Below are 17,129 nucleotides of genomic sequence, written 5' to 3'. Positions count from 1 at the left end.
ACAGTTGCAGATTATTCATACTTCTACGTTTGGCTTGTTCCATTTGGGGTCGCGCAACGTATGACTCTTTTCTTTGCCTATCTCCTTCATCCTCCTTTGTACTACCAAATGCCCTCGTATCTTTCCTAACTACATATTTCAACTTTATCATTGTAGGTCCATCCTAATTAGCTTTCAACCAATACAGCTGCTGAAATAAGTATGAAACGTCACCATTTTCCTTACTAAATATACTTCCAAAGTTGCTACTGACTTGAAAATTTCATAAAATGTTGGGAACACACATACAAAGAAATTAGAATAAATATAAATTGTGTGAAATGACAAGGAAAAAGCATTGAACACATGACGATAGGGAGGTGCAAAAGGCATGAAAACCAAAGACATCTGAAATCTATCAATAATAAAACAGTCACGCCCCTTGACAGCGCAAATGATTATCAGCTGGTTCAGTCCTAATTGATGGACTACAGAAAAGGTCTAATTGCCTGGGTGTGAGTCAAGATATAACTCAGGATAGGTAAGTGAAGCGACCAGTCTCAAAACAATTGCAACCTAATAGTTGCAAAACATAATGCCATTCGGCATGGCATGATTGGCACCATAATATGTAAGTGGAAAGCCAATAATACCATGATAAATTTGCCTGTATCTGGTGGTCCACCCAATATTTCTGGCAGATGACTGCAAATAATAATCAGAAGAGTTGTCCAAGAGCCAAAGACTACCTGTGGAGAGCTTGAAAAACACCTGCAATCAGCAGGTACTGCTATCACAAGGTAAATACAGTATTCCCTCTCTACTTGACATTTCACCTTTTACGGCTTCGGGGCATCATATCCACACCAAAAAAAAAAGAAAAGAAGATTGGCATACAGTACTGTATTACAGGAAGACGCATTCATACAAGGCCAGTGATACACACACACACACACACACACCACACACACACACACACACACACACGCACACGCACACACATTTGTAGACATGCATGTATACACAGACACAATTTTTTAACAAACTAAGCAATTTGGAAGAGTGATGAGTATAAGTCTAAAAAAAAAAAAAAAAAAAAAAAAATCAATGCAGAAAAATATTTACAATGCTCCAGTACATTTTGATGTAAAAATTTAAAATTAAAATTAAATTTGTCCCATTTCTTTGCTTTTTTCGTTGTGCCCTCCAACTTGAGCCTGGCCGGTCTCTTCCTTCATACGATCGGTGCTCACGAAGTAGCCCTCAGCCTCAAAAAGGTTTCTGAGCCCTGCTGTGGATTATATACCTAACAATCTGAGTCACAAGGTATACTGGAACACCATCAACTTTGATGATGTTCCACAGACCTCACCTAGCAGGCAGCTGTCCTCAGCAACTTGAAAATTCAGTTCAAAGTCTTTCAGGTGACAGTAAAGTTGACGAAGCCTACGAGCCTCCTCAAGTTGGCCTCCTGGCTGGTGTAGGGGGGACGCCGGTCCACCGGCCTGGCCGCCCACTCTGGTGGTGTCAAGGGCTGATACAGGGACAGTTCCAGCGGAGGACTACGACAAGGTTTCTCATCTGTACCAGCACTCGGTGAAGCACATCTGACAGCATCTCCAGTGCAGGCCTTCAGGGTCAAATCCAGTCTCATCATCTTGGGAGAGAGACATCTCTTTTTCACCGGACAGCAGCCGCATGCGTGTGTGCCAGGAACAAAGTCCTCCCCTTGACAGCGGCTGTTGTATCCGCTCTTTTGCCAGTTAGCCTTATTAAGTATTTTGGTGGTCATGTGTACTTGCCTGGGCCGATCTTGCAGCCTGCCAAAGCAGTCCAGGCCAGATTCACGGTCTCCCTCTGGCACTAAGTACACAAGGGTACGGAACTCCCATCCCAACATGAGGGCTGCTTGGGTGCATTTTATCGACTTCTGTTTGGCTAATACAGCCAGAGGAGCAGGTCCCAGTCTTGTTATTGGAAACTGATTAGGATAGTCAACTAGGTGGTCAAGATATGGCTGAATTGCTCTACCAGTACATAACAGAGGGGATCCAGTTGTGTCGTACAGGCCTTCTTGATGCCCTGTTTGTTGAGAGACATCTCCAAAGACATGGGCCTCAAAGTTCCATCCCTGGTCGCTCTGCAGCTCCATTGGAACACAGAACTGGGAAAACATCCCACTTATCAGGTCCTCAGCGGTGGTGGTGGCACTTTGCTCTGGGACAGCCTAAGTCTCTGGCTGCTTGCTGCAATTGTCCATTGTGACCAAGATGCTATTCTCTTCAGCAGCATAGCCTGGCTGACAAGGTTGGACAATTGATTCTACTCCAGGGTCCAGCATGGAATTTGCTGACCATGCAAGTCGTTGGCCTTCTTCCATCCATCCTTGGCCACAACTGGAGCTGCCCTGGGTCGTCATCCTCCACATTTAGTGCTCAGTGCCGAGGTGGGGCTGTCAGTGACAGACGGACGCATCCTTCCTGCCAGTGAGAGCATGCTCCACTTCCCGCTTCTCCAGACCTTGGCACTGTCTACAGCAGGAGCGTCATAATGGGGTGTCTGTGTTGGCATACGAGTGCTGTTGCTTATGTTTCAGATAATGGGAAATTAAAAATTCCAATACTTGAAACTTTTTGGTTATTTTAATACGAAAGAATAAGATTGGATACATTGACAATGAAGAAGGTACAAATCTACAGGGATGAGAATGACAAATTTTTCATAATTTTTTTTCATAAAACACACTGTTAAAAGGTGACCCCTGATTACTTCTAACAGTGTAAATACAGGGAAATCATAATATATGGAAAACCTAAAATATGAGTCTACCAACAAAAATAATTTGCTCAACTTCAGACATAAAAATGTAGACTGAGTGAAATTTATATCAAATAGGCTACTGGACTTACAAGATATACTTCAGAAATAAGTACACAAGTAATTTGTTTAAAGTGAAGAAAGTAAGTATTTAAACACTCTGCTATATTGCAAGTTCTCCCACTTAGAAATCATGCAGGGGTCTGAAATGTTTATCGTAGATGCATGTCCACTGTGAGAGAGATAATTTAGAAAAAGAAAAATCCAGAAATCACAATGTATGATTTTTTAACAATTTATTTGTGGGATACAGCTGCAAAGAAGTATTTGAACACCAGAGAAAACCAATGTTAATATCTGGTACAGTAGATTTTGTTTGCAATTACAGAGGTCAAACGTTTCCTGTAGTTGTTCACCAGGTTTGCACACACTGCAGGAGAGATTTTGGCCCACTCCTCCACACAGCTCTTCTCCAGATTAGACAGGTTTCTGGGCTCTCGCTGAAAAACATGGAGTTTAAGCTCCCTCCAAAGACTTTCTATTGGGCTTAGGTCTGGAGACTGACGAGGATGCGTCAGAACCTTGATATGGAATAATTTCAAACCATGACGTCTTAGTGTATTACCAACAGTCACCTTGGAAACAGTTGTCCCAGCTTTTTTCAGGTCATTGACCAAGTCCTGTCGTATAGTACTGGACTGATTCCTCACTTTTCTAAGGATCATTGAGACCCCACGAGAAGATATCTTGCATGGGGGTCCACTCCGATTGAGAATGACTGTCATATTTAGCTTCTTCCATTTTCTAATGAATGCTCCACAAGTGGACCTTTTTTCACCAAGCTGCTAGGCAATTTCTCCGTAGCCCTTTCCAGCTGTGTGGAATTGAACAATTTTGTCTCCGTTGTCTTTGGACAGCTCTTAGGTCTTGGCCATGTGAAAAGGTTTAAGTCTTACTGATTGTATGGGGTGGACAGGTGTCTTGATGCGGCTAATGACTTCACACAGGTGGATCTGATTCAGGATAATACATGGAGTGGAGGTGTGCTTTTAAAGGCGGACTGACAGGTCTTTGAGGGTCAGGATTCTAGCTGATAAACACGTGTTCAAATACTTATTTCCAGCTGTATCACACAAATAAATGGTTAAAAAAATCATACATTGTGATTTCTGGATTTTTCTTTTTAGATTATGTCTCACAGTGGACATGCACCTACGATGAAAATTTCAGACCCCTCTGTGATTTCTAAGTGGGAGAACTTGCAATATAGTAGGGTGTTCAAAATACTTATTTTCTTCACTGTGTGTGTGTGTGTGTATATATATATATATATATATATATGAGAAAAAGAGAGAGATCATGAACTATAAAAGTGAGTGATAAAATGCGTGATTCAGGGCCAGTGCTACAGATAGGCCTAATCGTATTAACAGTTGTCACTTATATAATATTTGAGAAATTTACGTCCAACTTACCTTTGTGTTTCCTGGTTTGGATATGCTCCTGGATATTTTTTTCCTCCTATCGGAACACAGATTGGACAGCACTTTGGCGAGAACGTCCACTTTTTCTATGTGTTCAGTTAGACATGTTGATACAGTTTTTGTTCCTATCTGCACGGTTACACTTTTTTTCAAGCCATGCCCATCTGAAACAGTTTTCTACCCTGTGGTTTTTATCAATTTCCCTGGTACGTTCTTCATTTTTTCGCTCCAAGAGTTTCACCATACTGGCAAACGTGAAGACCGCTTGATAACATATGCGTACGTATGTCTATAAGTTAGAATTATGCCGTAGTAAACAGAATGCTTCTCTATGAAATGTTAACATCAGAGGGGAAATACCAACGAAATACCACCAAAATGCTGCCGGAAATCGGAATGTTGTCATTATAAACACCAAATTTAATGCAAACAGATAGCAATGCTTAAACAGATAGCAATGCTGTTTTCCACTATCACAGCTGGGACTAATTTCACGACGAGCGTGGCCGATAGATGCTCTCGGCTGGTCTTGATCACAGCCTCGTCCCGTGTCAAGCTGTACCCCGCCACACAGATTTTCTCAACGGATTTACACATTTCACAAAAATGACAATTTCATCTGAAAAAAAACTCGTAATTCCGTGAATCTGCAGAAAATTCTCATCCCTGAATCCAGCACCCCAAAATATAAAAATTGGTTCATTCATCTACCTTCTACTGCCTGTTCAGAGTCACAGGTGAGCATAAATTTGTCCCAGATGACCTTGGACAGGAAGGGAGTTGTAAAGTTTTTTTCATGTGTGAGGAGCAAAGTTCTACAGCATAGTTGATCCACATGTCAAATGCTTTGAGATGACGTCTGTTGTTAATTGTTGCCATGTGAATAAAGTAGACAGTAGTAGTAGTGTTTATGATGGACTGTTCATCAGTCAATCAAAAGACAGATATAGATTGACAACCATCCACGCCAACATTTACACACTTATTTGCAATTTATAGTGTTCAATTAACCCCTATCCATGTTTTAGGAATGTGGGAGGAAGCTGAAATACCCAGAGAAAACCCACGCAAGCACTGGAGCACGTGCAAATGCCCCATAAAAAGGCCAGCAATTTGACCTCAGTGAGCCAAATCATCATATAGTTGTTGCGTCTATATGAACCAAACCTGCTTTGACAGGCTGCTCGAGCATTTTGTGCCATCTACGTGTAGGCAAGCTGCTTCATCAGGTTGTTAAGAGCACTCCCATTTCCTCATTTGAGTGTAAACGCAGCCGATTGAATGCATAACCCATTTGACCATGTGTGTACCTTGAAAGAAATACACTGACTGGCCCGAGTCACCGCAGCATTGAGAAAAATGCGTAAGCACTGCAATTTACTACAGCGTATTATCTCTGTCAGAGCGTCCCAGCAAACCCAAACCCACATTCATAAGCTATAAAAAAGCCTGCTACACTGTTGAAAGTGAAACGTCACTCACAGAGAATGAAGTTATTACTTCTTAAGAAACATAAAAAAACCTGATTACAGTTTGCAAATAGAGAGCAAGACAAAGATCTTAATTTATGGAGACATGTCTAGTGGTTTGATGAAACACCAGAAGATCGGTTTGGACATAAGGAACAACGTTACATCCAGAGAAAAAAGGGGAAGCGTGTTGACCAGAGATCATCATACCAACTGTGAAGCATGGAGGTAGAAGGATCATGTTGTAAGGCTGTTTTGCAATACAATATCTCAACACATCAGCCAAGAAGCTAAAACTTGGGCACAAATGGAACTTCCAAATGGACAGTGACACTATTGCCAGAATGTTTAAAAAGTGGTTCGAGGATAAAATCAATATCTTTTGTTGGCCATCACAAAGCCCTGATCTGAATCGCATTGAACATTTGTGGGCAGATTTGACAAGGGGTGTGCGAGGAAGGCAACCAACAAACCTGTTACACCACGTCTGACAAGGAATGAGTCAGGATTCCAGACTGTCAGAAGCTTGTGAAAGGTTACCCAAGACGTTCAAGCCAAATCATGCAGTTCCAAGAAAATGCTATTAAATACTAAGGAAATGTATGTAAACTTTTGACCTCAAAGGAAATAATATAAAATTATCTAATGCATTATTGTGGCATTTAACAAAATTAAATAATTTTGGTGATCCTGATTTGGCTTCAGACAGTGAGACAAAAAATTATATGTTTTTCAACTCTATGTAAACTTCTGACTGCCACTGTATGAACAGTAAAAATTATGTCCTGTAATTTAAAACTTATATAATGTGTTAATAGCTACACAGCAAGCACACACTACTGAAAATTGAACAAACGTGCCAGATTACCACCAGGAGGAGTTTTAAGACTTAAAGTGCTAATCCAGAGGAAATGTATTTTGTCTATCATACGAATCATAATCCTAAAAAATATGTAAATAATTCTAAACACAAAAGGAATGCAATAAATTAGCATCAAAGTCAGTTTCGAGATTTTGTTCGAAATGTCGCTTAGATTCGGCAAGTTCCGGTTCTCTCCGGAAGGTGACGTTATAACAAGACAACATGTAGCCAGAGCTAGCCAGCAAAGATGGTGAGGGAATGTACTACATACAGCTGTTTGGCGTGAAACGCTGATGGAGTCATCTTACATGAATGGCTGAAAGATGAATGGATCGGCAGGTTATGGACCAGGTTTGTGAAGACAAACCGGGCGCATTGGACTTACAAATCAAAGTGGAGAATAATATGTTCTAAGCATTTCACGGAGGACTGCTTTGAAAACCCGGTGTAGCTTTCACTTGGCTTCGGTAGTAAGTAAGTACACGTGTGTTCAATTGTTTAGTATTGACAGTATCCACCTCGTTTTAAATGTAAGTACAATACCAATACAGATACAGTAAAGAAAAAAAGTATTTGAACACCCTGCTGTATTGCAAGTTCTCCCACTTAGAAATCATGGAGGGGTCTGAAATTTTTATCATAGCTGCATGTCCACTGTTAGAAAGATAATCTAAAAAGAAAAAATCAAAAAATCACAAAGTACGATTTATTTCTGTGATACAGCTCAAGGAGCGGCTCCGTAAGAAACATATCAAGGTTCTGGCATGGCCTAGCCAGTCTCCAGACCTAAACCCAATAGAAAATCTTTGGAGGGAGCTGAAACTCTGTGTTTCTCAGCGACAGCCCTGAAACCTGTCAGATGTAGGTAAGATCTGTGTGGAAGAGTGGGCAGTGTGTGCAAACCAAGTGAACAACTACAGAAAACGTTTGACCTCTGTAATTGCAAACGAAGGCTACTTTTTTTCCAAATATTAACATTGGTTTTCTCACTTATTTGCAGCTGTATCAAACAAATAAATCATTAAGAAAAAAATTATACATTGTCATTTCTGGATTTATATTTTTAGATTCTCTCTCTCTCTCTCTCACAGTGGACATGCACATACGATGAAAATTTCAGACCCCTCCATGATTTCTAAGTGGGAGAACTTGCAATATAGCAGGGTGTTCAAATACTCATTTTCTTCACTATATATATGTCAGCTAATCGGTTTCAATGTGATGTTTAGGAAGTGGTGGAATTTGTACACTTTATAAAGCTAGTGTACTGTTGACGCTGAGGTCTTCCTCAAATTCGACTACAGCAGTGTGTGCTCTCAAATATTCGGTACATTATTTAAAATATGGGATAAATGTATGTCAATAACGCGAAGAATGTGCTATAAACAATGGACATTACTCTGATCTGACAAAATATTCCAAAATTGAAAATATGAATGGAATGTTTTTGTTTTATCTTGCAGAAGGCCAAAGTTACTACCTCATGCCTGTCCAACTATCCACTTGTGCCTTTAACTAGACAAACTGTAACCCCAAACATATAAGATCTTATGAAAAAGGAGAAAGATGAAGAGTAAGTTTAATAATCAATCATGTTACAGTTTTCTTGTACATGTAGTCCTCAGATCTGTGAAAAGGGGGGTCAGATACATTTTATAAATCTGAATTTGAATTAATTTTTAATGGCTCATATGATTGTTGGTGTGATATGGTTTCCAAATCCATATTAAAAAAATACTATACCTATAGGATGAAGGAGTAAACCAGGACAGCAGTATCTGTATATGTGTGAAGTAATGTAATTTCCAACTTTCAGGATACATGGAACGCCTGTTAGAAGAGATCCGGACCCAACGACATCCTCTGCTGATGCCCTAGCACCACCACCTCTCAGCAGCCAGTACACAAAACCAAGCAAAGACTTGGCTATTTAGGATGATTTTCAAATCAAAGCTGTTGAAATTATATGTTGTGAAAATAAAAAAAAATTACCAATTTGAAGAAGCCGAAAAAACAGTGTCCTGTTTGTTAAACTGAAACTAAATTCTATCCTGATGGGACTTCAGTGGCAGGTTTTATGTTACGAACTTCTGACGCATGCTGATTAACTAGTCGTGTTGCATGATCCAAAAAATTAATGCATTAGTCTGGTCTGTTCAATAGTCATTTTCTCAACTTGTGTGAACCTCTATAAATATGACCTCTATGGTGAAAGCAAGGTGAGGTGGCATACTCGGGATTTGAACTCTCCAGCTTCTAATGACATTTTATGGAATGAAACAATATCATGGTTAGCATGTGCATATACAAATGTTTATTGAATAATGGTTTCACCTTCAATGGTTTGTAAAAAAATAAATTGGTTTGGAAACATTTTCAGCGCTTTGATACTTACAGATGATATCACAAATTCTTCAAACATTTCGCTTACTCTAATTAGAGTCAAATTGAAAGGTAAAATTTTGAACCAGAACAACAAAAGATATTTTAGAGTCGAAACTGTCACATAATCGCAGCAATGTCCAACAATTATTAGTCAAGGATCAACACCCACACTTTAGTTTTCATGCAAAAAAAGGTTAATGTTCATCAGCTGGGCATAAATCCTCTGAACACAGCATCATCTTCAAATCCTGGGGGTGGAAATTCTGCTCTGATTCTCTGCACAGCACATGATGGTATAACAACCGTGTTCCTCTTGCTGAGAAGAACACCACCTCAACGTCTGTATGACACGTAGCAATTTCTTTCATTTCCTTCTTCTGTGAAGGTGTTTCTGCCGTAATGGTATTGAAAGACATGCCAGGCTGTCTCCAATACAAATGGTTTTAGGCAGACTCGGTGAAAGCCTTCGTGGTTAACAGTGCAAGCCAAGGCGGTTTCATCCAACTTCCGGGCGGTTTCTGTAATTTCCTTACAGCAGCGGCATTCTCTCTGGGAAGGCATTGGCTAGCAATTGCCACATTGACACCTAGGTAAAAAATATAATCAGTTAAAATAATGTTATTTAGTTTATTTTATGCACAAAGTTGTATTTCATTACTATATTTCGCTCACCAAAATAAGGCTGAAATAATGCCACTGTGGTGTATAGCCCCATCATTTATTCATTCATTATCTTCTGACTAAAGAGTGAAAATATGACACTCCTGAATGTATCCAAAGCTACCTTAACGACAATTAAGAAATGGACGAAGTTAAATTTATAACTTGCGCCTTGTGTCCTTCTAATACAGATACAAATACAAATTACATATTTCTATGTATATGGCGATTAGCTTCAACTACTGATCATTTAGTTTAAATAACGATAATCACTGCCGAAATTTAAGAGTACTGTACTGTCCAATTCAGAGCATACTATAGATGTGATCTTTGAACGCAGAACGATACCGAAGGTTTCGATTTTTGTTTTACGCCTCGCCTACTCAGTCTCTAGTACAACAACAACAAATGACTCAGTTGTGTGCAAGCAGCCTCAGACGTTTAAACGTGTTTGAATTAATTATTTTGTGAACAAGGTGTATGTAGATTTCTTGAGGCACCTACCAGTCTACGTTTTGGGTGTGAACTTCCACATCAATTTGTTCAGGTCTCGCTGAATCCTGTACTTCTGTTGCGTTCGTCAACTCCGGTTTGAACATGTACGGTGGAATTACACCTGTTTTTCTAACATGGGAAGCATTAGAAAATTCCTCCTCTTCAGTTCCTATCTCTTCCATAGAGCATTCCATAAAAACCTCTTCATCACTGCTGTCTATCTCCTCAAGATCCCACTCGCAGCATGTATGATTGTCTTTGTAGGAGGCCATTTTCTTTACTCGGGCTGTCTTTGTGTGACGTCACGCGGAAGCAGCTTCAACAAAGCCTTGGTTTGAAACAGACATCAGCATTCGGATTCCAAAGAAAATGTGCACTTTGGCGCTAATTTATTTTATTTCTGTGTTGAGAATTTTTTTTTTAAATTCTGAAATTTTAGCGATATTTGTATGACAGACAAATAAAAAACATTTCCTCTGGATTAGGATTTTAAAGTACACCCATCCATTTTCTGATCTGATATCCTCACAAAGGTTGCAGGAGTGCAAGAGCCAATCCCTGCTGTCATCGGGCAGGAAGTAGGGTACACCCTGAGCTGGTTGCCAGCCCATCGCAGGGCACGTGGAGACAGACAACAATCACACCTAGGGGCAATTTAGAGGCTAGGCCAATGGATGTTAATGCATGTTTTGAGGTTGTGGGAGGAAACAGGAGTGCCTTGAGAAAACGCACCCAGGCACGGGAAGAACATCCTAACTCTGCACAGACAAAGCTGGGATTTGAAGCCCGGTGCTCAGAACTGCACAGCAGAAGTGCTAACCTCTCATTCACTTCAATGTATTTATTATGGTAATAAAATTATATATATAAATTATGACTAAAATATCATAATACGATAAATACACTAAGCGGGAATAAGTGGTACAGCAAATGATGGATATGAATTACTCTATCATTTTGACATGACATAATATTTAAAGTGCCATTGACACCTAAAAGATGAAATTTCGTATGTTGTTAACCAAAAACAAAATCAGTCGGAATGGAATCATCCGTTTGTTCACAGCATGTCAGAATGTTGCTGTATCTCAATTTTTTCATCTCCCACCATGAAAATTCACTCGATTGTTTTGAGTTGAACAAAGCCAGGAAGTGATGTTTTTTTTGCAGACACCTACAGCATCGGAGTCGAGTGTCTTTTCCTCTTGTACCGAGGAAAAATTACCTGGTTTTTAGCATGTTAGCTAAATGCCGGCTCACTGTGTTGCTGGATTTTGCTCCAATATTTGAGAGGATGGATTCACACATTCCAAAAGACCCGATTCGTCGTGAAAAATGGATTGCACAGGTGCAAAGGACAAGAGCTTTGTGGGTTCCAAATGACAGGTAGGTGTGTATAGAGCTACTAAAAAAAAATGTATAGTTGGGAGGGAGACTAATTTGTCTCACAGTTTATAGTATGTTACGTGGGAATTTAGAATGAATTTCCTTTGTCAAACCAGCAAAATATAACAAAGCAATGGTATTGGGTTCAAGACAATTTAATCACACACAAAACAATATAAAACCAAACAATAACAAAATAGAAGTAAAAGTAACATGACCTAACTAGCCAAAGGACGTATAGTCACCATGTTATTTCCAGCGATTATTCTGGAAATGTCAAAAAGGCAGTGTGGTGTCCGTGTACGTGTACTTGTCCGAAAGCAGCAGTATTGATAAAAAGCTCTGTCAACAGCCATCTCGTCTTTATAGGAACATTGTAGAAATCCATGCCCAACGACGTAATCCTTCTCTCAGAACGTAACAAGAGAGCCTCATAATAAACTTAATAAAGTACGTAAGTAAGTAAGTTTCTTTCGGCTTGTCCCGTTAGGGGTCGCCACAGCGTGCCATCTCAGATGAACGCTCATATTTGCTTGGCACAGTTTTTAAGACGGATGCCCTTCCACTCCCACTTGGGAAGTTCATAAAGTACATAAGTCAGGGGTACTAAATTGTCGATGTGCGCGGGCCGCCGTTTACCCCAACGCGGAGGTGGGTCGGGTGGGGAGGCGAGCAGCCATGTGCAGTTGCACCTGGGGTGCAGAGGAGAAAGGAGCCCCCCCACTGGCCCCACCAGCCACCAGAGTGTAATGTAAGCCCTGACGTATTTACCCCGGCCGGCATGGGTCCTCCTGAGTATGCTACAGACACAAGACATGTAAAAGGATTAGGCAATCAAACAATTATGGGCCAGTCATTTTGAATATTTCATCGGGTTTCTCGTCCTCCCCGTCTGTCTATCGGGGAGTCTTGTTAGTTAGAAGTGATCCGCATATCGTCTAAATATGGTTTGAAACAATATGGTGAAATGGGCCAAGTCACTTCACTCGCGTCTCTGAGATGTTCTCCTCCTCAAAAAGAACTTCAGTCTCAGAAGGGGCATCAGAAAAATCTGAAAATCTTCATCTGCCATAGCATTTGGCACTTTGTATTTTCTACAGCGCCTGCCCAAGTGTGACACCTGCAAATGACGTGACAGACATTATGGCCGCCACTGGGATGTTGAATCATACTTTCGGTACTTGCTTTACTTGCTTTAATAAAACGCTCCCCGCTCACTTTTTCCGACTCGTATTATCATCATTATATGTAGTTTTAATAATAATACCTATTTTAAAGTGTATATTTTGGTGTCAGTGGCATAATTATGATGGGATTATAATATAAAATTTAGATGTACATTCTGATGTGTAATTCTTATATTAAGTTAGTTTTAGAAATATATTTCTTACTCTAATTTACTTGTAAAATCAAATCGTGAATGAAAGCGTTGGTCTGAAGTGAGATAAGAATTGAATCTTACCCTTGGTATATCATTCCATCACATTTTACACATTTGATTCACACGCTAATCAGAATTTGTCCAGATGAAAATCCTCAACTCACTTTAACATAGTTCCTTGGCACCAAGATGGCAGCTAAGGAATACCTTTATTGATGTGAGGTGAGCATAAAAACAATGTTACTGCAAGTAATCTGAACTGGAACGTTTCAACTTCATTGAAATTGGGGTTGTACAAGTTGGGACACTGCATTACCGTAATTTCCGGCCTATAAACTGCAAATTTTTCATACGCTTTCAACCCTACGGTTTATTTAGTATTCGTGCATTTTTTCCTAACGGCTGCAAGGGGGCACTTGAGCGGAAAAGGAAAGAGTGAGACTGAATATATATGCTGAGGAAGTGACTGTTACCGGTCTGGCCCTGTTAGCGCTGCGTTAGCATGTTACTCCCGTGTCTCAGTGATTTTTACCAGAATGTTTCTTTTAACCGGCCCTGTTAGCGCGACGCTAGCGTTAGCACGACGGTGCTTGTATTAGCATTAGGGTTAGCACGGTGGCGCTAGCTTTAGTGCACGCGGCAGCACTAGCATCAGCATTAGCACGGCGGTGCTAGCGTTAAACTCTGTGTACCGTCTTTCTTTGTAAACATCTCGTGTTTCAATGTCGGTTTCAATATTTGCGGCCTTTACACGGCTATGTATATACCAAATGGTATTTCCTTTACAAATGTACTGGGTGTGGCTTATAACCAGGTGCACTCTGTAAGCCGGGAATTACGGTAAACAATAACTAAATGCAATGATTTGCAAATCACGTTCAACAGATAAACTTTGTTTTTAGCAAATAATCATTCACTTAGAATTGTATGGCTGCATTATGTTCCAAAAAAGCTGGGACAGGGTCATGATTACTGTACTACTGTTTTACGTCACCTTCTTTTGACAACATTCAATAAACCAAGGGTCATCAATGCCCGGAGGAACATATTTCCCCACGGTTCCCTGCGAGGAATGTTCTAAAAATAGCACAAGTCACAAGTACTCATTATTATTATTACTTGTGGTTTAAATTTTTGAATCTGACTTAGCCCCTTACATTCATGGATTTTTTAAAATAATGCCGTATAATGTAAAAAATTAAAACAAAAAGATTTAATATGTAATGACCTGACTGACGTTTGCTGCAAACAGGTCATGTTGCCCTTCATATGATTGATGCTCAGGGAGTAATTCTCTGCCTCAAAAAGGTTGGTGACCCTGCAATAAACATTTGGGAACTAAGGAAACTAAATTGTTGAATCTATATAGGTCGAATACTTTCTTGATGTAGAGCTTATGCTGTTCAACAGTCTGAGGTCTCCATTGACATATTTTATGCTTCATAAAGAGCCACACATTTTCAATGGGAGACTGCCCTGCCTGCAGCGCAAGTGGCGGCACGGTGCTCAGCTGGAAAGCGTTGGCCTCACAGTTCTGAGGATTGAACCCCGGACCCAACCCAAGAGTTTGCATGTTCTCCATGTGCCTTCGTGGGTCTTCTCTGGGCACTCCGGTTTCCTCCTACATCCCAAAAAGTTCTGATTGTGAGTGCGGCTGTTTGACTTGATGTGCCCTGCGATTAGCTGGCAAACAGTTCAGGGTGTACCCCGCCTCCTGCCCGTTGACAGCTGGGATAGGCTCTCGTACTCCCCGCAGCCCTTGTGAGGATAAGCGGCTAAGAAAATGGATGGATGTATCATCAAGTACTGTTACAATCACAAAGCATTCAAACTGAATCCAAACAAAACTGTGACCTGTGATCCACGCCACATAAAATTTTTAAATGAGATGGACAACTCTGAATTCATAATCCCAGGTGGAATATAATGACTCCATGGTCCGGCTACACAGAATCAACAGCCGTAAAAACGTATAGAAGCGAAAGTTCAATGTAGTTAATCTAGCTCATAAAAGTTTATTTATTCACTGGAGGCAAAACCGTGTTCAATCTTATTGTCAGCAGACCATGCATTTTATACTTACTTTAATGATACACTTCACCATTATATACATTTCAACAGCCCCTGAGGATGGATTAGGTGGACTTGGAAAAGTAACAGAATTACTCCATGAACCGAATTGCAGTTATGTGATTTTGTGTGTGTTAATTTGTTAAATCACGCAAATTAAAACTATGATCACATAATTGGAAGTGCACAAAAAAGCTTTCAGTTTTGATAATGCTCAAGTGACTTATTCAACATTTGCTTTTCACATTGACATAGTAAGTAGTTTGAAATAGTTATAGAACTCAATCTTATGCTAAGTTGCAGCAAAAATTGGTATTCTTTCAATATTTATTCATTAAACAGTTAAGTGAAATCTAAGAACAAGATGATCTATTCGACAGACACAAACACATACGCCTCATCTTTTCTATGGACATTCTTGGATACACCCAGTAAGACTAACCATCCATTCATCCATTCATCCATCCATCCATCCATCCATCATCCATCCATCCATTTTCCAAGTCGCTTATCCTCGCAAGTGTTGTGGGAGTGCTGGAGCCTATCCCAGCAAACTTCAGGCGAAATACGGACCACACCCTGAACTGGTCAGCACTCAGTAACGGGGCCTAACGATCTTTTGCTAAATGTTTGTCAAACCACAATATCAGCAAATATTTTAAACAGACACGTTCTCTAGTTTCCCGAAGTTGAAGACAAAGACTGCGAAGTCTTTGAAAAAAAACAAGGCATTACAAATATCTTGACAAGAAACAAATCGTTCAAATGTAGGACAAAGATGCACACCTGCACCATGGTCTTGCAGAGGTGTCACACATTTTCACGAAAGTGCTCAACTGAGTCTGATTCACCCATCATCTGTCTATTAGACTGCAAGGAAACATGTAACAATTAGTTCCACATCTGACTGTACTGCAATACTGATATTAACTGGGACACCTGAAGAGAAACTGCTCACTTGAGCCAGTTACACACTCCATTCAGATTGTAACACTAAAGTAATAATTTTCTATGGACCAATCAATGAACACCACTAGATTGAAACTTTTGTACTAATAAATGACTAAACAAAAATCAGACATTCAGCAAAAGAACCAACTCAATACTTCATTAATTGGATAAATGGTGTGCCTGGCAAATGGGTAAATAAATGCCCCCGGGCTGCATTTTTGGAAATGCAGCATTGTATAAAGTTTTTTATATATTTATTTATTTATGCTACGTACTCCAATTTCCAAACTAAAAATAATAAACGCATCACAGCACAAATTACCAAATTCGCGCTGCAAAAACTTCAAGACGAGAACAGATGTTCAAGCAGTTTAAAAAAATGAATCAGGGTGTTACTTCAGAAAGAGAAGCAAAACAAAAGGACAATGAAGCCAAAGTATGTTTGGTACATTTCTTACGTCCAAGTGATAAAATTATACAAATTTCATGAAAGTTTTGTTAACACACTAGAAAACCCTGTCAGAATAAATGTGTTGACATTGGACCTTACAACAAAAACACCAGTTAGAAACAGTTTTACAGTCCAATAAAAGAGCACTAGTGCATAAAAAGGCAAAACAATATCCAATGTACTGTTTGTACACATATCAAAAGATCAGCACAAGAAGCAGCTCAATACTTCTGTTTAGTCGTTAACTTCCAGCAACCTATTTCAACTTGGGGCAGCCAGGTGCCCAAAGCTTTGAGTTTGTTCTTTGGGTTTGGGCTATTCTACGATGCCAAATGCATTAACACATCAACAACACCGCACAGTGATGAAATTGGAACATGGCGAAGTTGCAACGTTGCACCTGCTTTATCACACTGACAAATATAGACAAGCTGCTCGTGTGAAACTAACTGTTACATTAACACTTTGAAAAACACAAAAAATAATGTATCAACTATGGATGGGCATGTTAATCAATTTGTGAAGAATTCTAATCAATTGTCTCAACTGTTTGTGGTTTAAAGAACAAGGACACCATATATGGGAAGCTGAGCTACATCCATGCAGACCTTTGCTTTGACAACTCTTCAAGGCAGCATTATTCTGCTCAATAAGACTCTGGCATGAAGATTTTGAGAGAAATTGCTACATCTCCTTTTGAACTACTTCAAAATATGTATTGTTACGTTGTCATGTTGAT

The 17,129-nt window shown here is 39.8% G+C and overlaps 1 protein-coding gene across 11 annotated transcripts in view; it reads right to left on the bottom strand.

Moving 5' to 3' along the window:
* Positions 1 to 17,129, bottom strand: part of dyrk1b (dual-specificity tyrosine-(Y)-phosphorylation regulated kinase 1B) — a 124,613-nt gene that overhangs the window by 50,986 nt on the left and 56,498 nt on the right. For 2 of the 11 annotated variants that reach the window (XM_061821061.1, XM_061821062.1), the window contains one exon: positions 4,272 to 4,317. The exons of the other annotated variants lie outside the window; for them this stretch is intronic. In XM_061821061.1, coding sequence (XP_061677045.1) covers positions 4,272 to 4,317 — 46 coding nt within the window. The remainder of the gene's footprint in view (positions 1 to 4,271; positions 4,318 to 17,129) is intronic. 11 annotated transcript variants of the gene reach the window in all.

Source organism: Syngnathoides biaculeatus, chromosome 5 (genome assembly GCF_019802595.1).
Source record: "Syngnathoides biaculeatus isolate LvHL_M chromosome 5, ASM1980259v1, whole genome shotgun sequence".
In the NCBI taxonomy this organism is placed as follows: Eukaryota; Metazoa; Chordata; class Actinopteri; order Syngnathiformes; family Syngnathidae; genus Syngnathoides; species Syngnathoides biaculeatus.
This window is presented reverse-complemented; position numbering and strand designations above follow the sequence as displayed.